Here is a 24630-nt window from a genome sequence, read left to right as displayed (position 1 = left end):
GTAACAGAACGTACCTGTGGTCCAACAACACCCCCTGGCCCAGGAGGGCCGGTCTTGCCTTGAAATCCCTAAGGAAAGAGCATAATCTGTCAAAGCTATACAGGACACAAAACATAAAGGAAAATTCTCTGAACTAATTGAATAACTCACATTAAAAGAAAGTCCTCTTTTGGCTAAAGTACTTATTTTTAAATGCTTATGAGTTATTATTTTCCAGTTCTCTTTAAAATTCAAAATTTACCATCTTCATTATTTCACATTATAGTCCAATGATTACTTTCAATAAGCTTCAAAAATAAAATAATGGGATAAAGCTGGAGCAAAATAATATTCTTAGCCCTGTTCCACAGGGTCAAATCACACAGAAAGCTTCAACCTAGTACTGCTTATGGATGAAATAAATGATGATTTAGACATTCTTTGAAACAGGCCACTGATTCTGTACACAGAGCTATATCTATAGTTTATGATATTAATGCACTTCTCCTTTCTGCCTTCCAACAAGCTCATAAAATAAACACAATGTGAAAATAAATTTATGAAAAAAATACTTTGCATGATTAGTACTCATTTCAGCATTTTATCAGTGTTCATTCCTTAAACCCAAAAGAATATATTTACAAATGTACTTTGCATATACCACAGTCATTAAAATAAAATTCGGTAGATGTCAGCAGCATGTACTACTTAAACAAAGCCTTTGGGCATATATTCTGGTATCTATATTTCTCTAGACTTGTTGGCTATTCATTCTGCATGACCGTATTATGATTGGCAAATTTGTTTCTCAGGTAAGTTAACTTACATTTAACAGTTAGATTCAAAACACTGAGAGGAAAAACCTTCCAAAAAATGAATGAAAGCATATAGTATTTGCAAAAGTTTTACTCACTACAACATCAGACTGGAAAAAACAAGGTTAGAAAGCAAAGGGCAGAAACTAGTAGCCCAATATTTGTATCCCAACCTTCCAGACCCAATGAAAATGTAACTCTTATTCTGATCATCTCTAAGTCTATGTTACATGCTGTTGAGTCGGCTCCAACTTCTGGTGACCCTATGAATGAGTGATGTACACAAAGTCTCATCCTCAACAGCCCTGCTCAGCTCCTACAGATTCATGTCTGGCTTTTTTATAGAGTCATTCCATCTCATATTTGGTCTTCCTCTTTTTCTGTGCCTTCTATTTTTGTCAGCATCATGCTGCTTTCCAAAGAACCCCGCCATCTCATAAAGTGCCCTAAGTAGGATAGCTTCAGTTTTGTCACTTTTGGTTCCAGTGATGTTTTAGGCTTAATATGCTCTAAGAGCCACTTGTTTGTCTTTCTGGTGATCCGGGGTATTGGGTGAGTTCTTCTCCAGGACTATATTTCAAACAAATCATTTTTTTCCCCCATCAGCCTTCTTCACTGTTCAACTTTCCCATCCGTACGTAGCAATAGGGAATACAAAGTGTAGATGATATAAGCCTTAGTCTCCAATGACATATCTTTGCTTTTGATGATCTTTTCTAATTTTTCTATTGCTGCCCTCTGAGTCTCAGCCTTCTTTTAATTTCTTGGCTGCCGTCCGTCTCCATTTGAATTAATGACTGAGCCAAGGTAAGCAAAATCTTTAACAACTTCAATGTCTTCACTGTCTATGTTAGAATCAAGATGGGATTTGGCACTGTGTTTCTGAGACAAATTTGTGTTGTTTCAGTATAATACAAACTATTTTTAATTATTCCTTGTGGTGTTAAGAAGCTTTGAATTTTAAGATGTCAGAACAAACCTTCAATTAGAGGTTTCTGAATGAGGACAAATCTCAAATATAATGAAAGAGTATCTTTAAAAAAATAATAAGGTAACACATATGTAGCAAAACACAGCTGCTCTAGATTCTGAGTCTTGTACAAGGCAATCTTTTGAATCCCAGTCAGCACAGAACAAGGTGAGAAAAAAAGTTCTTGGCTTTAGGGTTATTCTCTATTGCTGTTAAAAGTGGATTTAAAATCAGGAATACAATTTTCCAGAAATGATTCTAGCCTTTGTCTATGAGAAGCTACTAGATGAGAACATCCATCCTAGTCGTTAGTTAATATGCTATTTTTCCTTTTTGTTTAAATTTAAATGTTATGTAAACTATGGATGCTCTGAATAGAAGCAGAAACTGTTATTTAATTGAAGACAAAAGGGATTTTATAATGAAAATTCTCTAAGTATCCCTTCCTTAAAAGCCATTTTGGAAATATTCTAGAGTTATTCCCATGAAGCTACCGTGGCTTAGTTAAAAACGACTGAGTGCAAGATTTGAATGAGAATGCATTTGAAAATTTGAGTGTGGATTCTCCTTTAGAGAATTTATTTTATGATCCTCAAGCAGCTGCCATTCCCAGGAGAAAACCCAAGCAGTTTTACTCTTTGGTCTCACTAAATCATTCTTGATTCTATTGTTGAAATCCAAGACTTTGAAGTTTACAATCTGACTAAAAGTAAGAAGTTGTTACATTAAGAACTGTCGCTTGATGAGCAAAACAGGAATTGGGTTGCTGCTGATAGATTGTTTCTCCTACACAGAAAATCATCATGTTTTCAGATTTGTTATTGTGTACTGCAGTGAAACTCCCAATATGTCTTCATGCTGGCAGAATGCCCTAAAATGATTTGGAGTAACATATTCAAAGGTAGTCTGTGTTGCAGTCTCCTTAAGAGATCTGGATAAAATTAATCAACAGTGAGAACCAAACATTGATTCCAAGGAAACATGCTAATCCATGAAAACTTCTGATTAGATTATATCCCACTGGAATAGCCAGACACATGGTTTTGTAATAGTCACAGAATAAACAAACCCACCAGAATCCTTAAACTATAGTTGAGCTGCTAGCTTTGTTTCCCCTCTGCCCAAGTATTGTTATATACATAAGTTTTTCCAGACAGTTTATTTAATGTTATATTCCTCATAATTTAAAAATAAAATTCAGTTACATGTTTCCATTTACATTTTCCTACTGAGAAAAGAGGATGCATTTGACATAGTTCCAGAACAATTATAGCCTTATATTTCCAACATCAGAAAATATTTGACCCCTGAGGAACTGAATTGTCTGGCTTCAGTGTGAGGGCTAGAAGGACAGCTTTCTCCAAGACAGAAGAGCTGGCCAACGCTATGTTTCTCTGTTGAGCTCTCCCCGCTCACTGAATATAGACACAGGTGGCTGCCTTATCTGAGTCTACATAAGCCCACATAACTTAGTTTGTCTTCCCTACCCTGTTGATTTGCAAGACCTTGCCCAACTTTTGGACATACCCAAGACACTTTTAGTTCGTTTTCCATACAAATTCCCTGTCTTGGCTTATGATGCAGAATTTCCTAAAATCTCTCAAAATTTCACAAAACCCAAACAAGCAGCATCTAGCTTTGACATGTTCCATACCACTGGTTGAGCAGCCCTAAGCCCGGCACAAGTGTTTCCAGCCTCAGTTCCTGGCTTGGCCTTTCAAGGTACTTCCAAGCCCAGGGCAAGTGGTGACTATCTGTGGATTGCTTTGTGGCTCATACCACATGACCCAGGTCAGAACACAGGTTGCAGCTGAACTCGGCCTATAGCGGGTCCCTTCCTAGGAGATCCTGGGCCTGGCACACCAGCTTCAAACCAAACTGGAGAATCACCCAGCCACCTCCAAGGGCAATACACCCAAAGGGCAGACTGAGCAGGCATGAGAACCCTTCTGCAGTATAAGTTCAGTCCCTGTACCACATCTCCTCCACTGTAATCATAGCCAGTCCTCACAACCAATTAGCCTGAGGGTCAATCCCTCCTATTGATGTGCAAACATCAACAGAGGTTCAACTACAACAAAAGGGCACACACAACCCACACAAGGGACACACCTGGAGCACTGTGCTCTGATGACCAGGGAAACTATGCCACTGGGCCCCACAGGACACCTACTACATAAGGCCACTCTACTAAAATCGGGACACTTAGAAGCTCTATCTAATACATATAAACAAACACAGGGAGGACGCCAACAAGGGGAGACAAAGAAACATCTCCCAAATGAAACAACAGAACAAAGCTCCAGAAAGAGAACTAAACAAAATGGAGACAAGCAATCTACCAGCTGCAGAGTTCCAAACACTGTTTATAAGGATGCTCAATGATCTCGGTGACAACTTAAGCAAAGAGATGGAAAACATAAAAAAATAAATAGAAAACATAAAAAAGAACCAGTTAGAAATAAAGGCTATACTAACTGAAATGAAGAATACATTGAAGGGAATCAGCAACAGATAAGATGAAACAAAGGATGCAATAAATAATTTAGAGGATAAGATAGCAGAAAACTCCCAAACAGAACAGAAAAAAGAAAAAAGAATCCAAGAAAATGAGGATAGCTTAAGGGGCTTCTGGGACAAAATCAAGCATACCCCAACATTCGCATCATAGGGGTACCAGAAGGAGAAAAGAGAGCAAGGCATTGAAAACCTACTTGAAGAAATAATGACAGAAAATGTACCTAAACGGATGAAGGAAATAGATATACAAGCCCAGGAGGTGCAGAGAGGCCCAAACAAGATGAACCCAAACAGGCCCATACCAAGAGACATCAGAATTAAAATGCCAAAGGTTAAAGACAAAGAGAGAATCTTATAAGCAGCAAGAGAAAAGCAGTTAGTTACCTATAAGGCAGCTCCCATAAGACAATCAGCTGATTTCTCAACGGAAACTTTGCAGGCCAGAAGGGATTGGCAGGAAATATTGAAAGTGATGAAAAACAAGGACCTACAAGCAAGATTAATCTACCCAGCAAAGTTATCATTTAAAATCGAAGAACAGACAAAGAGCTTCCCAGATAAGAAAAAGTTAAAGGGGTTCATCACCACAAAACCAGTATTACAAGAAATGTTAGAGGGACTTCTTTAAAATGAAAGAAAAAAAATAAAATATGAATAATAAAATGGCAATAACTGTATATCTATCAACAATTACTTTAAAAATAAATGGATTAAATGCCCCAATAAAAAGATAGGGTGGCTGTGGATAAGAAAACAAGACCCTTACATATACTGTCTGCAAGAAACTCACTTCAAATCGAAAGACACAAACAGACTGAAAGGGATGGGAAAAAGATATTTCATCAAAATGGAAAGAAAAAAACCATACACAAAAAACAAGCTGGGGTAGCAAAACTTATACCAGACAAAAGACTATAACACAAGACACCAAAGAAGGACCCACTAATCCCACTTCTGGGTATTTATCCAAAAAAAAACCAAAACGCTACTTCGAGGGCACCTGTGCACCTACATGTCCATTGCAGCCTTGTTTACAATGGCCAAGATGTGGAGCAACCTGGGTGACTGTTGATGGATGAATGGATAAAGATTAGGGGGTACATATGTACAATGGGATATTGCTTGACCATGGAGGGGAATGGGTTTTTGACATATGTGGCAGCACAGATGGACCTGGAAGGTATTGTGCTAAACGGAGTATGTCAGAAAGAGAAAGACACATGCAATGCTTACATGTGGAATCTAAAGAACAAAATAATTAAACAAGTTCATAGATACAGAGAACATTTTGATCATTGTCAGATGAGAGGGGGTTTGAGGGTAGGTGAAAAAGGGGAGGAATTAGAAGTACAACTTGGCTGTTACACAGTAGTTGGGGATGTAGGGTATAATATAAAGAATATAGTCAATAATATTATGATAACTACCTATGGTGTCAGATGGGGACTAGATTTATCGGGGTTATATGTAGGAGGGGATTGGGAGTAGGGGGGAAAGATGAAGTGGTTAAGAAGTACAAATGGGTAGTTACAAGATAGTCATGGGGATGTAAAGTAAAGCATAGAGAATGTACTTAATGATATGCCAATATCTATGTGTAGTGCTAGGTGGGTACTAAACTAGTTAGGGGGATCACTTCTCAAATTATATGCTATACTATGCTGTATACCTAAGATTAATATAAAATAATATTGAATGTCACCTGTATTGAAAAAATTAAAAAGGGGAGAAAAGATGAAGGAGAATAAGAGGTTAAAATTTCTAGGTATAAAACAAATAAGTCATTAGTGTATAATGTACCACATAGAAAATATAGTTAATAATATTGTGATAGTGTGCTACAGTGTCTCATGGTTGATGGACTTATGGTGATCACTTCTTTAGGTATATAAATGTTGAACAACTATGGTATACACCTGAAACTAATATAATATTGCATGTTAGTAAAACATATTAGCTATAATAAAAAAAAAAAAGCATTTCATCCCTTAATTCTCCATAGAAGAATGTATTATCTGTATGGCTTATTTTAATGTGTTTCCTTTAGAGAGTAGAAGGGTGATATCATAGGTAGGAATACATCTGTAAACAAAAACTTAAGTGAAAGGGTGAAGGCTGACAACCTCGTAGATTTGTCCAAAAGATAATTGGGTTTTATCCATCAGCTCATCTCTAAAATGCTGAGATGTTCTTATTGACAATAAGAACAGTCAAATCAACTAACATCCCATATCTTCAAGTATATTCATTTAAGTGTTCAGATACAAACACAAGCTATTTATGTATTTTAAAAATATTTAAATAAAAGTTTCAATGAAATTAATGTGTCCATTATCCTTAACCTAGTAATTGAACTGTTAATAATAATAATAAACAGTTAATAATAAACAGTGATGAGATACTAGAGATGGAAAATATCAGTCAGAGTGGTTGGGTCACTTACAGTCTCTCCACGTTGCCCAGGGTGTCCCGGAAGGCCATCCTTTCCAGGTGGTCCCTGAAATCACAAATATTAAACATCACATGTTATAAATAGTTCTTAAAGTGTTTTATGATCTAAATGTACATATTAGATGATTTTCTCATCATATTTTCATTAAATAATCATATTTTGATATTTTGTTGATTTTATATATGGTAGTATGTTGATATTTCTTTTTAGATTAATTTTATCTATAACCGAAACTAAGAAAATTGTACAATTCTATTCTGAACATTTTACATTTAAATTATTTCATTAGCGTCAATCTTTTTAAAGGAATATTTATATATATATTTGTATTTTTATTTTTGAAAAAATGTTAATTCTTCAACACTTGACAAATAAACATTTTCCCATCTTTTTGGTGATCTGTTCCTAATTCAATTTCCAGTGCGAGACATGGATAACAGAGAAAGACAGTGTCCTCTAGTGGTGCTCTGAGATTCTAACTGACAAGAATGAAAAGAAATACAAACTCTTAGAAACAAATGCCATGTAACCTCTCAGTTGCTTCAAGTAAAGGAAACAAGGTGTGATGCTCAATCTAGGACCAATTTTTCCCAGTAGGTTTTCTTATACTATATCCTCTTGGAAGCATAATATTTATTAAGCACTGAAAAGTAAATCTACTATGCTATCAGTTTTTGTAAAGGATGCTGTCTTTTTTTTCATGGCCAAAGAAATAAATGAAGCAATTAACTAACTACTTAAAGTAAATAACTCTGTGCGGTTCCTATGTTTTAGATACTTAGTAGAAATAGATTGCTTTTTTAGACTGCATTATGAATTATTCATCCTACTCAGAAATCATTAAGTATCGAGTTCAAATTTCAAAACATGTTTAATAGGTATAGGCAGAAATATTCTCACCCTTCTGGATGAATGAAGAAAAATGATCATTTTAATATCAACATTTTAATGATAACAGATATACCTCTTATGGTATGCTAACAATTTAAATAAAGTTATTTACTTACTTAAAAATATTATTTACATACATCTATTTTCAAATATAATTTTTTTATATTGTGTCAGAATACAAGATTTGTTTCAGAAGAAGCTCATTTTTCACAGTAGCTTTCTTCTACTGGAGTGAGCCTGTTTCTAGGCTGGCTGCAACACTTCAGGAGAAAGTCTTCCTGCCCTAGCCTATACCAGCTCTGCTCCCTGATCTCATCTTTATTGACACATTGGTTGCCATTTGAATTAACAGCTTTAATTAAAGACTGTCACTATGATATTTCACAAGATCATTGCTTGCTCAGTGATTTGCTTATGGTTTCCAGGACCACTTCAGTGATTCTAGTGCCATGGTCTCCAAAGACCAAAACTGGAATTTTTTTAAATAAGGCCCCCAAACATTCTTAGATGTCATTTAAGCATTCCTTCTTTCAAAACATATATTATAAATCTATGCATTAGGCACTAGGTGTGCAGTAATAGAAATTATAGCTCTGCCCTCAGCTTAGCGATGAAACAGAAATAAGTAGTTAATTGCTAGCACAGTTCATGTAAGTTCAGTATTTCAAACTAGTAATTAAAAACAAATCCTACATGTTATTTCTCCCTCTCTCTCTCTCTCTCTCTCTCTCTCTCTCTCTCTCTCTCTCTCTATATATATATATATATATATATATATATATACATATGTCTCTCTCTATATATGTCTATATATATACACACATACATACATATGTATACATATACATAAATATTCATATATGCAGGGGTGCCAAAAATGTATACAAGTGGACACTTTGGTCAACGTTGCTCAAGCAGTAGTTTGCCAAAAGCAGAAGTGTCTGGACACTGATGATAACCACTTTGAGCACCTCTTGTAACTGCAGAAGTCAAACATGATTTGTATTCATCTTTTGTTATCGGTATATATTGAGTATTACAATTTTAATAGTTTTTCCTTTTTTAAAGTGCATATACTTTTTTTTTGGCACCTTCTGTATATATGAATAAATGTGCTACCAATTGGGGGCAGTAGTAAAAGTTTTAACTAAAACACAGAGGGTCACCGCTAAAGGATAATAAATATGAGTCAGGCTTTTTCCCCCACCATACTAAAATGTCTCTCAAATGTGTTTTGTCATCAGCATAAATCAGTAAAAATAAAAGTTAAATATGTCAATATATTTGCTGGTGTGAGAAGTATAAGTTATATTTTTATTACGAAACATCACCGTTTAAAACAGTGATCTTAGATCTAAATGACATCACCCTGGGATGAATGCAACATGGTTTTTAAAGTTTTTCATAGATATCTTGAGGAAGCAGTATTAACAAGTTACATAAAGAATTCATACCACTATCATTTTTCTTGACTTAAATATGTATTCTTAATATTAAGTGATTAATCCTAAAAATTATAATGGTTCTACACTACTATGCAATAAAATAAAGCAGATTGATTACCAAATGATTTTATGGCATTATTTTAAAAATAACACTTATTGATCAAAATTGGCTGCCCCTTTGATGTAGTTGGTGAAGTCAGTGGCAACAAATTTATCCAAATAAGGGTGTGCATATACAGCATGGAAAGGCACTTATGAATAAATGTGAAGGATGCTTTTTCACTTCCCCTTGGCACTGAGTTTTAATTTTTCCTCTTCTATAAATAGAATATATCTTATAACAGTCATGTTATAAATCATCATCTCAAGTTAAAATTTTTCTTAAACAGGTAACTATATGCCGACATTGGCATGAGATTAACAGACTCCAAATGTGAACATTCCAAGCACTTGGTCCATATTCCATATGGGTACAGTGTCTGTGTACACTGTGTACATATGTATACATGTAAATATACGTATATACACAGTATACATTTCCTGATTACAATGAACATGAACCAATTAATCTGCAGGAAGAAGAGATTGTTTCTATTCTTCTACCCGAATTTCTTTCTTCTATAGCCAAAGAGGGAAAGTATTTCTTTCCTAAACATATAAAAATGCATACCAGAGAAATGATAGGTATTTTTGTTTCATGCTCTAATGTTTCACTTGTCAGAGAAACAGAGTACAAAAATCATTTTGTTTAGCAGTGAAAGCAATGTTCCTTAGCAGTGTCATGTCTCTCCATCTTGACTGCATTCTTCTCAAGTGTAGGCAATTTTTATACTTCTAATACTTCTAAGAGAGAACATGCATGCATGGTCAATGGCTCAAAACTTCTTGAAAGATACATAAAAGAATAGACTGAAAAGGTCTCAGGAAAAATGGGTCAAATGGCTTTCTTTGACGATAAAATTACATTATGTGAGGGAAACAATTCCTATCAATATGTACAAACATAAATGGGATGATAATGTTGAAGTTATACTGTAGCACTAGTTTTTATGTTGCTAAACTATGCACGCGACTTCAAAATACTCCTGAAAAGAAAGTTATGTGTACAATCATTTTGGAACTGTATTTTCACTTCTCTTTATGGAAACGTTGCATGATTTAATCTTACATTTGGACAAAAACAGATAGTGGGTAAACAATATTATATGCAAGTAGTATTGATATTATCTTATATTTAATACTAGCTATTTATATTAATCCTTCTACAATACTACAATATAGATAATAATCCACTTTTTCTATGTTTGCAGTAATAAAGCAAAATTGTTAGTGTGAAAAAAAATGTTTTTAAACACAGTGTCTAAGAATTATTGTAAAAAGGGATTGCCTTAACATTTAACATTTAAGTCAGTGTTTCACAATAAATAATTTATTTTCAAAAGATTGAGCTAAAGTCACATTTGAAAGTAACAGTGAAATAGAGGGTTATTCAACTCAATAAAAAATGGAGAATATGTATTTATTTATATATTATTTCCAACATGTTGAAAAATATAATGTAGTCAGATATAACATTTATTAAAAATTTTAATATCTTAATTTAAAATTTTCTGAATGGTTCCTTTATGCAAGACTATTTTTGAATCCACCAAGACCTACTGAATCAAAATCTACATTTTCAGCAAGATACCAGTATGATTTATATGCACATTAAAGTCTAGACTAGAACAGTAGTTAACAAACTTTAGCATACATCAGAACTACCTGGAGAGTTTGTGAAAACACAGACTGGGCCCTTCCCCTAGAGTTCTGATTAGGTGGGTGAGGCGGAGGAAAACGCTGCGTTTCTAGCAAATCCCAGATACTGCTGATGCTGTGCTCCAGGGACCACACTTCTGAATCACTTCCTCAGACAGGTGTTGAGGACTGAAAGTTTGTGTCAGCCAAATTCATGTTAAAATTCTAATCCTCAAAGGTGATATTACTAGCCGGTGGGGACTTTGGAAGGTGCTTAAGTCATGAAGGTAGAACACTCATGAATAAGATTAGTGACATAGAGAAGAGGCTCCAAGATACTCCTGCCGTATAAGGGTACAATAAAAAGTCTGCAAACTGAAAGAGGGCCCTAACCAGACCATGCTGGCACACTGATCTCCAACTTCAAGCCTCCAGAACTGTGTGAAATAAATGTTTGTTCTTTATAAGCTACCCTTTCTGTTTTTTCAATATAGCAGCCCAAAGGGACTAAGACAGCGGATACGTTGATTCTAACTCTCATAAATAAACTGAATATGTTGCCAAAAATTAAAAAGAAGACAACTGAGCATGTCTTGTATTCCCATAAATAGTTAACTATAAAAATAAGGAACTTTAAATAACTTTCTGAAGATTTTTATGAAGCTATTCAAAAGAGTGTTGCTCTAAACAAATTTTATAAAAGAGACATGATTCAGGAAGGACTACCATTACATTTTCTAAGAAGAATGTACTATAGAGACAAAAATCATAAACACAAATAAATAAATCTTAATGTGATATAAATTATATCAAAATGTTTGAGGCTGGTTAGGAAGTGATATTTTTAAAAAGGATCAATTTTATGATGAAAGATAAAAGGGAAATTCTGATATACCAAATATTTAAGATTCGGCAACAATTTTTAATACTATCATTAATATTAACTGAAGTAAAGGAGTCGTTGAGAGAATAATACTCATGCTGTTCTAGTCATTGATACACTTTGAAAGAATATTATAACAAGATACATTTAAATTATATTCAAAATTCAATACATTTCATAAATTTAAAACATCTATATTCTTTGACATTATTAATCGCAATTTATTTTTATAGAAATTTTTAATGAATATCTTTATCTAAAAATGATTTAAAATATTAGCTATGACTCTCAAACTTTAAAATCGTTGTCAAATGAAGAAAGAGAAAAACTATGACACTCACAGGAGGGCCTTTTGGTCCAGGGAATCCAACTGGACCCTGAGGTCCTTGAGGGCCCTGAAAATAAAATTCAGTGGAGAAATGTAAGAATATACCTTATAAAACACATCTTCATATGTTTTAGTTATTTTCCACAGGTAAAACACAATATAGCATACAGCTTCTTCACAAATGACAGAACTATGGCAATACAACAAGATAATCTGTGGTAATCTAAGACAAAATGGGTGATTTTTCACACTATTCAGTGCTCAAAACAGCACAGCACATCAATGATCTTAACATTGCAAAGATCTAGAAATTGTATTAAAAGCAAATAAAACACAGATGTATCAAGAAGTTCCACAGTGTCTCTAGTTTTAACATTGCCTGGAAACATCCACAGGAGGAGGATATTTCAATTCCTAAGACCCCCAAAAGAACAATTATTTTAAAAAATCAACTTTATAAATATTTTGGCTCTAGTCATACAAAACTAACAGGAAAAATAAGTGGTTATCTCAAAAAGACCATAGAGCATGCCTTTCACTAATCTCTATATTTAAAATACATATATCTATTTATGAAGATGTCAATATTTCATTTTACTTATGTAAAATTTCCTTTGTACATAAGATAAAAAGAATTTTATTGTATAATTATTCTCATTAGCATTCAATCCAAACATACATTTAAATATCATTCCTGACTTGATGCTTAACTATACTTTTTTTGTTCAACACTCATATTGACGTATCTTTAAAGTGTATAAAGCAGATCATAGTACAGTGATTGTGTTGGTGGCAGCAAAAGGATTGGTGAAAGATAATCCTTTATATGCTAAGAATATAATAATCATATTTCTAAAAGGAATATATATAATAGAATGTAATAGAAATAAAATATCAAGTAATACAATTAAGATAGGATTTATTTATATTTAAATGAAGAATAAAGTTTACAAAAGTTGGTATTTAATAGCATTTACTCTTTTCAGTTTATCAATTTAGCATTCCCAAGGGAAATTTCATTACCATTCTTAATTCAATGTTAGTTCAGAAATCAGCACAAATTATTGCTATTACTAGAATATTATATTAAAATCGAAAAGAAACTTCAAAGTTAGATATGTGTTTTAAAAAACAGATATCAAATACAATTACCCAAAACACTGGGCAAATTTTTAGAACTTAAAAGTTTTGGTACTCCCATTAATGTATGAAACTGTCATTCTTAAGTACCTATCATAATAGCTTAAAAAATTAAAAGAAAAATTCATTTTAAATTAAAATAGTACTCATTTAGGTTATATAGCAAGCTCTACTTCTTAATTTCTTTAAAAAATTTTTTTTGCTTTCTAAATTTTTTTGTTTTCTAAATTTTTGCTGCTTTTTAAACAAAATTTTATTTTTGTATATTATTTTAAATTAATTTGAAATAATTTAATTTTCTTTAATAAAGTTTTCAAACATCACTTCTCCAGAGAAAATAAAGAAAAAGTGGGTCTTTCGTTATATGATTCCACAAAAATAACATTGATATGTTCTCTCTGTGTTAATTAAAATACTTTCAAGGTGAGGTAGGAAATACATAAAAACTCACTGTAAAGATAGTGTTGGATCCCATTAGGGTTGCCATATAAAATACCCAGTGTCTAGTGAAATTTGTATTTTAGATAAATAATGGATAATTTTAATATGTCTCAAATATTGCAAAAGACATCCTTATGCCACAAATTATTCATTGTCTACGTAAAACTCAAAATTAATTGAGTGTCTTAGTTCTTTTGTTTATTTGTATTCTGTTTTGTTTTGTTTTTGCTAAATCTGGTCATCTTAGACCTAACTGAAAGCCATATTAACTAAGTCTTTAATAATAGGCATCCATGATCTGCAAATCATGAGTATGAAGGATATATTTAACTTTTAGGATATTCTATATTATACTTTTGTGATGTTACTTCTTATTCTTCAACTGTGTGCCTAAGATATAATTAAATAGTGAATGATACTTAAAATTCCTTGAAGGAAATGAGGATACATACTAGTCAGAAAATGTCTCATCAACTACACAGAACACAGGAAATATGTTCTGTATATTTAAAGTATGTATAAATATTTATTGAAAATGATTTCCAGCTTACTTAAAAACAATTTTTTTTTATCAACCTTTACTTTTATTCTCAAAATAAACTATTCTTACTCTCAAAATGTTTTTACAGCTACTAGTGGGTCACACTGTTGAGTTCCAAAATAAAATTGTAAAGATATATATTGTTGATCATGAAATTTTGCAATTCATAAGCGAAATATGTAAAGAGAGAATAGTTTGTACTTTAAAGACAAAACTACTTGTGCTATAATTTTTTGAATGGTTCTAGTCCATTTAATGATTCAGCCATTTTAATTAATTTAACTGTATCTTCTTATTAAGATGACTTTGGTCAAAAAATATTTCAAATGTGGACTTTCTTTTTGAACTCGATACATACAGAATGGACTTAATTTGGGGATAGTTCATCAAGAGTGAGAGATGTTAAGTAGAAAGTTTAACTTAATTATATATAAACCAAAGCTTGAAAAGACTGTAACTAAATGTTTATTCTTGTATCTCATCTACTAACATTTCTGCCACAAATAAAAACTCTATTCCAAAAAAAATTACTTATTCTCAGTTTTAAGTTACACATCATATGGTGTTTGTTTTTCATTTTGTGAAACATCAATAGATTTCAAATAATAATATAAATAATATAAATAAGTTTCAAATAATATACAAAATATATTAATATGACTGCATACTACTAAAAATTATTATGTAATATTAAGAAATGAGTCTAATATCTTTGACAGTAATACAGATTTAATACATAAAATTCTTTCAAAGGTATAGCTTTCAAAATATCTGGCTACAAACATGCTATATTTTGCCAAAATAAATAAATAAATAAATAAAAGGCATGCTTACTCATGGGTATTTAGTTTTATTTTACATCAATTGAAAATCAATTTACTAAATAGTTTTTCCATTTACTGGAATAGATGTTTTATCTTGATTTGAATGCATATTGATTGTGACTTAATGGCAACTGGTAGCTTGCATTTTACCAGCATAATGCAGCTGCCAGCTCCATGGATAAAATGAGTACTGATATGGAAAAATAAGAGGAGTGAAGGAAAAGGCATAGGTGTTATATGCATATTTAAATTAAAAAATATATTTTGGCTTGAGTTTAAGAGTGACATCGTAGGCTAATTACACACATTATTTCTCTCATTTCTAAAACAAAATTAGTGGCATATAACCAATTAGACTTTTTGTTTCAGAAGAGTAAATTAAAAAATAGGAATTTTTAAACTCTGACTAGATTTTGTGGACGATTGTGTATATGTGTTGCAGACACATGTACTTTATCCCAGAAATTTAAATACTTGCAAAATATTAATATTTATTTTATATTATGTGACTGTATCATACTTACTCTTTCACCGGGAGGTCCAGGGGGGCCATCACCGCCTGAAGTGCCCTACCAACAAGAAAAAAAAGAAAAAAGAAAAAAGGAAATAAATGAAAAATCAGTTTTGATTCTTTCTTGTAGCATCTGTCCTCTGGAAGACAAGTTTACAGCAAAGCCAGAATGGAAGAAGTGCTGATAATACCTTTGGACCAGGTTTCCCAGTGGGACCTCTCGCACCCCTTGAACCTCGAGGACCCTGCATATGAGAGGAAAAGATGAAATTGTTCTAATGCCAAGCAAATCCAAAGGCATAGAATCATTTTTTCTTTTTATTTTTGAAGAAAACTATCTTGAAAAATTAAACCCAAAATGAGAACTGAAAATCATTATTTTAAAACAAGGCACCCACCGTTGGACCACGCTGACCCCGAGGGCCTGGTTTGCCAGCCACACCCTGCCAAAGACAGTTCCATTTCAATGATTAGCACATCACAGTAATTTATGTCTGGCGCTGATAGGTACTCATGCAAGAATGTTTCGATTAGCTATTGCAGAACAATATACTTATATATCATACCCGTGCACCTTTCTCTCCATTGGCACCTGGAAACCCAGGAAATCCAGTGGAACCCTGTAAAAATGGAAATAATAAATGATGAACATGGTAACTAACATTTTTAGCCACAAACTGTACGTGTTTGGGGACATAATGATTCTCACAAACTTATATTTAAATGAAAAACAAAGTTTTTATATTTATATATACCATAAAACCTCCATTCATGTGCTTCAAAATGAACTTACATTGACATCTGAAATCCTGGAAGCATTGAAAACATGAATTGATAAAACATATTTTAGCTTCCAACTTTAAGTAAAATAATTATTCAAATATATCATTTCTCATATTAGAAAACAGCAATTAAAATGTATTTTGTATAAATTTAATTTTAGACACAATTTTTCATGCTTGCTTCAATTCTGAAGAAAAATTCTATTTTTCCAAATATGAATAATCAAATTCTTTTTACAGAAATAACTCTGAATTTATTCTGATTTATTCAGTGATAGCAAAGCACTCATGAACTTCAGAAATTTGCCATAAAAAATTACTTGGAGCACATTTCCCAACTGATTATGACATGGACACACTAATGTATCATGATGTGAAAAGCTTCTTCAGTGTCAGGTATGACACATATTGATTCTGTCTATTCATGTTTTCTTATATCCACTTTTTCCACCACCATGTCATTTAGTGTTTTCATATTTGTCACCAAAATTGGTTTTTCCCTGACTACAAATTCTCCTTTACCAAACCTACAATTATAGCAACCCCTTCTAACTGAAGAAAAAATATTCATTTTTCAATATTTAGTATGTCCCTTCATGGAATGTTCATTGCAATTTTTCAAAGAACCTAGGTTTCCCATGGGCAGGCATTAATAAAGGCACCAATATCCCTTTTTCTTGAATAATCAAATATTAAAATAGGAATTTTATACAATATTTTTTCCTGAATTTACATTATTGTATTAGTATACTTATCAGTTTTTAGTTGAATATGTTTATGCTTTTAGAACTGGATCAAGTCATGAAGACTGAAAATCTCCCTTCACCTTTTCTGTTTGATGTTTGAATGTGGTTAGATCTAACTGAGTCTATGTCGGACAGTTCAACATTAAAATGCTGTTAATGGAAATCCAAGTACATAAATTCAAGACTTATGTTTGTCATGCACTCATATAAATAAGTTGGGTGCATTACTTATTCTCTTACATTACTTATTCTCTCACACATTTTTTCTTCTGCAATATGAGATCAATCACATGTTGCAGGTACTATGAAATTTGTGAGAGAATGGAATAAAGGATGGCAAGATATAAAAATGATAATGATAATAATCAATAAATAATGGTACTTAAAGATGTACTAACACAGTAAAAGCACTGTGATTTCATCCACAGCCACATCTTACAGATGGAATATAATGTAATTCTCCCATTTCACTTTGTGCATATGAGTATGTCCAGATTTTCATCTGCTTCAAGATTCCTTTGAACAAAACTATGATTGGTTTGCCTCATTGTATCATAAAATAGAGAAGATTAGGGTTCAAAGCCTTGCTCCTCCATTTGCTAATTATGAGACCCTGGAGGAAAGGGGCTTCCAACTACTCACTTTTTCTGTTTAGATTATTGTATGGATTAAATGCAATATTGGTAAAATATGTATCAAAGAGAAGTAGACATTTAGATTTTACATGCTCTTCCCCATGCATTAAGGGAACTATAACAAAGCTTTGTTTCACTTGAATACATTTCTTGCTCTTTGTTTACCACTCATTTGGATTGAATTACCCCTTAAAATAATGTTTCTCCTAGTGATAAATGCCTCCTCTGTATCAAAATAATCTGGAGTGATTGCTGAAAATACGGATCATCTAGTTCTACTGCAGACTTTCTGAGACAGACTCTCTAGTAGTAGAATGCAGGAATCTGCATTTCTAACAATTTCTCCAGGTGATACATACAGAATGGATGATATCACTTTATATTTCTTCCACAAGTCAGGAAAATTGGATGTGAAGACTTATGGGAATGAATGGTGAAAATGATAATCTGAAATATGCACTGCTAAGCTTCCTTTTATGACCCATTCCGAATACATCTACTTTATGCTTACAGAGATAACTATGTTCTACCTGAGGACCATTGTTAGGACACATAATATTCACATATGATTCACATATGATTCACAGATGTCTGCAAATTACATTTTTGAAGAGCTTTCAAAGCCTTGCCTCATGCTCTACAGAGAATTAGATAGTTCTATCTGGTAAAGTATTAACTATGTGACTACTCTAGGATTTATTTTTTTAATTTATTGGGGTGACATTTGTTAGTAAAATTACATAGATTTCAGGTGTACAATTCTGTATTACATCATCTATAAATCCCATTGTGTGTTCACCACTCAGAATCAGTTCTCTCCTTTCATCACCATATATTTGATCCCCCTGCTCTAGGATTTTGACAAGTGAGTATAATCCAATATGAACATAATTTACTTCTATCAAATTTTATTTGGAAACAAATTTTCCATCCTCAGCAGAATGGAATAAAATAGATAACTAACACACTTATTAAGACTCCATTAAAAAAGGTACTTTTATGTGTCAATTTTATTTTTAATAAATTTATTTTCTTATGTAGTTTTTGCTCTAAGAAATGGATGGCAAACAGACAAAATTGTCCAATCCAACCCACCAAATAAACAGTTTTTAACAAACGGGCATATCATGCTTCTTTTCTCACATAAGGAATTATCACCAAAATATAAAATTTCCACGAAAAGGCATTATCTGCTTTTAAATGGAGAAAAAAAAACAGCAAACGAAGGCCAATCAATAGTAAAAGGTTAATGGTGAAATTGGCTTAGTTAATAAGTGTGAAAATATAAAAACATTAGTTTAAATGATGTTTTAAAGATAAATGAATCCTATCTTAAAAAATATTTTACTTTTTGAAATAGCTATCATTTTATAATACACATAGAGGTGCATTTTTAAATACCTACTATGGTTTATATTGTTAGTAAGATATTGGATAAATTATAATGCCTAATTATAGTCTTTAAACTGTTTAAGTGAGATTAGCAGTCAAATTTCACTTTTAGTACAAAAAAAAATTTAAATGTATTCAAAATTCATTGGCTTCCACATTAGAAAAAAAATGTGAAGCTCTCTTTGACCGTTGATGTGCCAATCATTTTTTTGTTTTAGAACTGAAAAACGTTAATGAATTTTGATCATAGGAAAACAGTTAAATTATGAAGAAAAGTTATACAAAAAAGACCAAAATTTCACACATTTAAGTTAATGGGTAAAGGAAAATGTTTGATTCCCACTAGTTATTCTGGTGCCTTTTATTAATTAAAACAAACAAAACTAAAAAAGAAAAAAGAAAAAAAAGAACCACAAAACTATTGAACAGAGAATTGGCTTAGAAAAATAGAAAAAGATAAAAATGTCAAATAAACTCAAAAGAAAATTGTACTCATTCAAGTAACATGACAGTTTTCTGTTTTTTAGTCAAAATATCACTATAATTACAATTCAGCTTAGTAATTAGATAAAGAATGGATCAAGTAATCTATAGCTTAAGTTTGAAGGTTATGCAGTGAATATCTTCTCTTACAATACTTGTGAAGATGCTTGACATTTGAAAAGAGGGTAAGTAGGAGACATGGCAGTGTATTAGAGACAATATTTAGAAGGTAAAAAATACTAATCAATGTTCTAAATGTATCCAGAAACACTTAAATGATGCTTGTATTATTTTTAAATCACAGACTCTTATTTTAGAAGGGCTCAAAGCATTGTGTTTATTTACCTCCTAATATGCAAGAAAATACATAATATGTATTTCATATATAATATGTATTTTCTAGAAAATAGTTTTTTCTAGAAAACTTACAAGACAAAACCACATGTCAAGCCTAAAATACTGTCATCATATGATGATTAGTGCTTCCCAGTGCATACAGTTCACATTTGTCAAGAGGAAGGACAGTTTTCTCTCCCACTGATTATTTGTGAAACTAAGTAATAAATAAATGTTTGGGGATTATTACATAACCAGAATTTATTCCTCTGTGTTATACCTGTCAAGCCCCAACGGGTCAAACAGGATAGATAGATAGATAGATAGATAGATAGATAGATAGATAGATAGATAGATAGATGCTAGAGAGATGCTAGAGAGAGAGAGAGAGAGAGAGAGAGAGAGAGAGAGAGAGAGAGAGAGATTAGATAATCTCATGTGGTATGGCATATAACCAACGACCTTAATAATAACCAAAATTTATATATTAATTCACTTAACGACTCTACTGTAACTAGTCAATGCATCAAGTGCAACTTTAATCATTTTATGAAGAGATTGAGAAAAATTAGTACACCAAGGTAAAATGTATTTTTAAAACCATCTATTTTTATGCATAAAATATGTATATTTCAAGTAGTCAAATACAGAACTTGAGAGTTGTAGGGGGTTGAATGGGGGCCACCCAAAAGATATATCCAATATCCAAATCTCTGAAACCTGTGAAAATTAATCTTAGTTGGGTCTTCTTAGATAATTAAATTATGGAACTTGAAATGAGATCATCCTGGAATACCCAGGTGGTACCTAAATCCAATGACAAGTGTCTTTTTAAGAGACAGGAGAAGATAAGATACAGACATAGTGAAAAAGACTATGTGAAGATGGTGGCAGGGACAAAGACAGATTTTCCCCTGGAGACTTTGGAGGGAGCGGGGCGATGCTGACAGCTTGATTTTAGTCTTCTGGTTGCCAGAAATGTAAAAAAGTAAATTTCTGTTGTTTTAAGTCACCAAGTTTGTGGAGATATATTATGAGAGTCCTATGAAACAAATACTGTGAAAATTAGGGAAAATAAAGATGGTGAAGGATGTATTATAATTATTTTTTAAAAATCAAGTGGTAATTCAAACCATGGGGTACTAGAAATGAAATCAAAAGCTTTTATCCATCACCTGTCATCTACTTCATAACTTCTAGATATACTAGTAAACTGCCTTGGAATAGTCCTTATTCCAGTTACAGAGAGGTAGCTAACTAATCCTTCCTTTTATGACCCTGTCTCCTAAAATACTCCAATCTATAATCACCTAGGTTTTCTGAGCTCCCTGCACTCGAGGCATCCACACACCCTATGAGCTGTGAAATTATATTTTAAGGACTCACCATCTCTATGTAACAAACTAAAAAGTAACCTGAGGTGATTAATTTTAAGCATTTCTACAAAATGTTGATAAATAAACCATTTAAAATCAAGCTAATTGTTTTACCTTTGGACCTTGTCTTCCTGGATATCCTGGTAATCCTGGAACACCAAGCTTCCCCTAAAGTTAAAATAATAATAATAATAATAATAATAATAATAATAGTGACAATAATAATAATGATAATAATAAATTCTAAGTTGAATTAAGTTTAAATGTTGAATTAGGAAATTTTCTAGAAATTAGAACCATATGTTTTCACACCCAAAAGGAAGATTTACAAATTTTTACCACCCTTTATCTTTATTACATTTCTTTATTTGAATAAGGAAAAAAATGTTGCTTTAGATATATTTCTAATAATATAATGTTCATTAATTTAACCTCTTGTTTCAGCGATAGTCTCCTCTTTAGGGGCATAGAACCCTGAGCTAAAGAGAATTCTAGGCCTCTGAACTCTTAAGCATGACTAAAGAAAACACCTAAGCTTTTCACCATTAACTACTACTTAAAGTTAGTTGATGTAGTTACAACTACATTTGGATCTTACCATTCCAACTAAAGTTAATCTTTTTGGTAAAATTATTTTATTCCTCACTGCAAATATAAAGCAAGCCATCATAAGTTATTTAATTTTTTGTCATTGAGTAAGTCAAGTTGAATAACTATACTAAGAAATTCTGACCTAATTTTTAGCACTTTCTTGCTTTTTCCAAATATCTGGGTTAATAAATACACCAGATGTTGAAAGCGATAGCTAAATAATGATTTTTGTGCAGTGTTAATTCCTGCAGGTGGCCACCTGTATGTGCAACTATTTTGTTCCAGTGCAATGAAATTCCATCTCACTCTGCAAGTGCTAAACTAAATGATAAATTACAGTGAAGTCCAAAGTTGTATTACAAATATTAAGAGGTTGAAAATGCTATACTAACAAAATTGGCCACCTGAAAAAGCATTAATTTAAAAATATAGGTAGAGAGGAAATTAAGATAAATGCATAAAGTATTTTTATGGAATTTTACAGTGATTCATTTTCTTTAAAATCTTATGAAGGCATACTTTATATATATATATATATATATATATATTATTTATCAAAATCTTAAACATTAGCAAGCATATAGTACCATTATTTCCCATGTACATTTAAACAAACAAACAGACAAAAAACAAAACAAGTCTAAGTTACTATATACAATGTTAAAAGATGAGCAGTACTTTATGAACAAAAGTAAATATTTTACTGGATGTAGCAAGGCAAAAAATTACAAATAGAGTTTATGACCTTGTCATGATAGATTGAACTAAAGAGTTTTCTGATTCAAGATCATCCATGCATAGGAAAGCAATCTTCAAATAGAAAATATGCAAACAAGCATGTAAGAAGCATCCTAATAATGATGTCCCCTTAGATACATTAAGTCATCATAGCTTATTTTACGCCATTGATTTCCAGGTTAATGAAATTCTCTACTTATGATCACACAGTTTTTGTGTTCTATGTTAAATACTACATTAGAATATAAACACTTTTATTTATTTTAGAGTCATATGAAAATAAGTCCAGACAGAAAAATTATTTGTATTTTCAGTATGGTGATAGGCAACTTCAAAAAAGCGAAAAATACCAATGAAATGCTTAGGAAGAATTCTGAAGTAAAGTCCTGATGCTTCAGAATAGATTGTGGTACCATTTACACAGAATAGAGTGGGTCTAAGAAGAAAGGCAAGTCCCAGAAGAGCCTTAAACTATTGGCAAGTGAGCACTTTACCTTGAGATGTCATAGGACCCTTAAGCCCTTGTTTTCCCCTGTCCTTTTCCTTCCTTTCCCTAAACATGATGACATTACTTATCAGTTCACAAATGGCAACTGGGAATGTGAAACTGTAGAAGAACCACTACAGGACATGATTCATAATGACATGAAGAAATGTTGTTATATTTGTCTAGTCACAATCCCTGTATAATCCTTATATAATGTATTTTCCTTCTTGGACAAGATGGTAAGGGAGAAGATTGCAATTTTCTTAATTAGCATGGAATTTCCATATTTTATAGGATAGTGGTATGCTCATTATAAAAAATATGGAGAATAAACATACATACAAAAAGAAAGGAAATCATCTGAATTATACCAAGAGGTAATTATTATTTATATTTTCCTTTAGTGTACATAATAGAATAAAACTTGTCATAGACATTTCTATTTTTCTTAATTTAACATCATAGTACATTATAAGATAGTCACCAAATCACCATGTCACCAAGTACCTTCTGAAGGCATAATTTTAATGTTGCCTGACATTACACATAAATGGTTATGTAATGGTTGCAAATATTTTTGACATAATACATATAAATGAATACTAGCATTATATGGGGATGTTTTAAAACATAGTGATGATTGAATTAACCACAGATTAAAAATAAAATCCCTTAAAGCCGGGTCTAAACGTCAGTATTTTTTAAAACACTTATCCTGTGAAAATATATGCTATGTGAAAAAAATTGAAAATCCACATTGTGGTTTGAGGGGCAAAGATAATCTACTTATTCCAAAACAAGTAGGCCAACGTTCATTAATTCTTTCATCCTTCGTTAATCATACTCAAATTCTAAGCCTCTAATGTGGAAGAGTTTGAAGAGTGGCTGAGCCTGCATAGCCAAGGAGAGCAGAGGGAAGGAGCAAAGAAAGAAGACTGAAAAAAATAAATGTAGCCATTTTATGATGATACTCCTAAATAGTACAGTCATCTCTGCATAAGAACCTTTTGGTCAATGATAAACTGCATATATGACTGTGGTCCCATAGGATTATAATTCAGCTGAAAAATTCCTGTCACCTCGTGACATTGCAGCTGTTACAATATTGTAGGACAATGAATTACTCACATGTTTGGTAACACTGGTGGTAAACACACCTACTGCATTGTCAGTGGTCAAACAGTACAGCACATAGAATTATGTACAGTAGATAACACTTGATAATGATAATAAATGACTATATTTCTAGTTTATGTATTTTCTGTGTTATACTTTTTAATCATTAAAGTGTACTTTTTCTACTTATAAAAAAAGAAGTTTGCTGTAAAACAGTACGCCATGTTACGCCAGCAGCAGGCTCATACAGCTCATGTTTACTGCATGCCTTGATTGCATCATTTTCTCTTGTAATTGATTTAACCTTGTGTTGTTTTGTACAGTAACATACTGTACAGGTATGAAGCCTAGGAGCAGCAGGCTGTACCATATAGCCTAGGCGTGCAGGAGGCTGTACCATCAAGGTGTGTGAAAGTGCACTCGATGATGTTCGCCTGACAATGAAATTGCCTAATGACACATTTCTGTCGT

The 24630-nt window shown here is 32.3% G+C and overlaps 1 protein-coding gene across 7 annotated transcripts in view; it reads right to left on the bottom strand.

The window, feature by feature from the left end:
- COL11A1 (collagen type XI alpha 1 chain) overlaps nt 1-24630 on the bottom strand; it is a 207811-nt gene that overhangs the window by 70620 nt on the left and 112561 nt on the right. For 5 of the 7 annotated variants that reach the window (XM_081026892.1, XM_081026887.1, XM_081026889.1 and 2 more), the window contains 9 exons: nt 21342-21395; nt 16271-16286; nt 16044-16097; nt 15876-15920; nt 15669-15722; nt 15491-15525; nt 12034-12087; nt 6728-6781; nt 15-68 (listed from right to left, as the gene is read on the bottom strand). In XM_081026892.1, the coding sequence (XP_080883018.1) occupies nt 15-68; nt 6728-6781; nt 12034-12087; nt 15491-15525; nt 15669-15722; nt 15876-15920; nt 16044-16097; nt 16271-16286; nt 21342-21395 (420 nt within the window). Of the gene's footprint in view, nt 1-14; nt 69-6727; nt 6782-12033; nt 12088-15490; nt 15536-15668; nt 15723-15875; nt 15921-16043; nt 16098-16270; nt 16287-21341; nt 21396-24630 lie in introns of all 7 variants that reach the window. The other 2 variants (XM_081026888.1, XM_081026891.1) reach the window with 1 other exon arrangement.

The sequence above is a fragment of the Rhinolophus hipposideros genome (assembly GCF_964194185.1).
Source record: "Rhinolophus hipposideros genome assembly, chromosome: 19".
NCBI lineage: Eukaryota > Metazoa > Chordata > Mammalia > Chiroptera > Rhinolophidae > Rhinolophus > Rhinolophus hipposideros.
The sequence above is the reverse complement of the archived record's forward strand: the minus strand, read 5'-3'. Positions and strand labels throughout refer to the sequence as shown.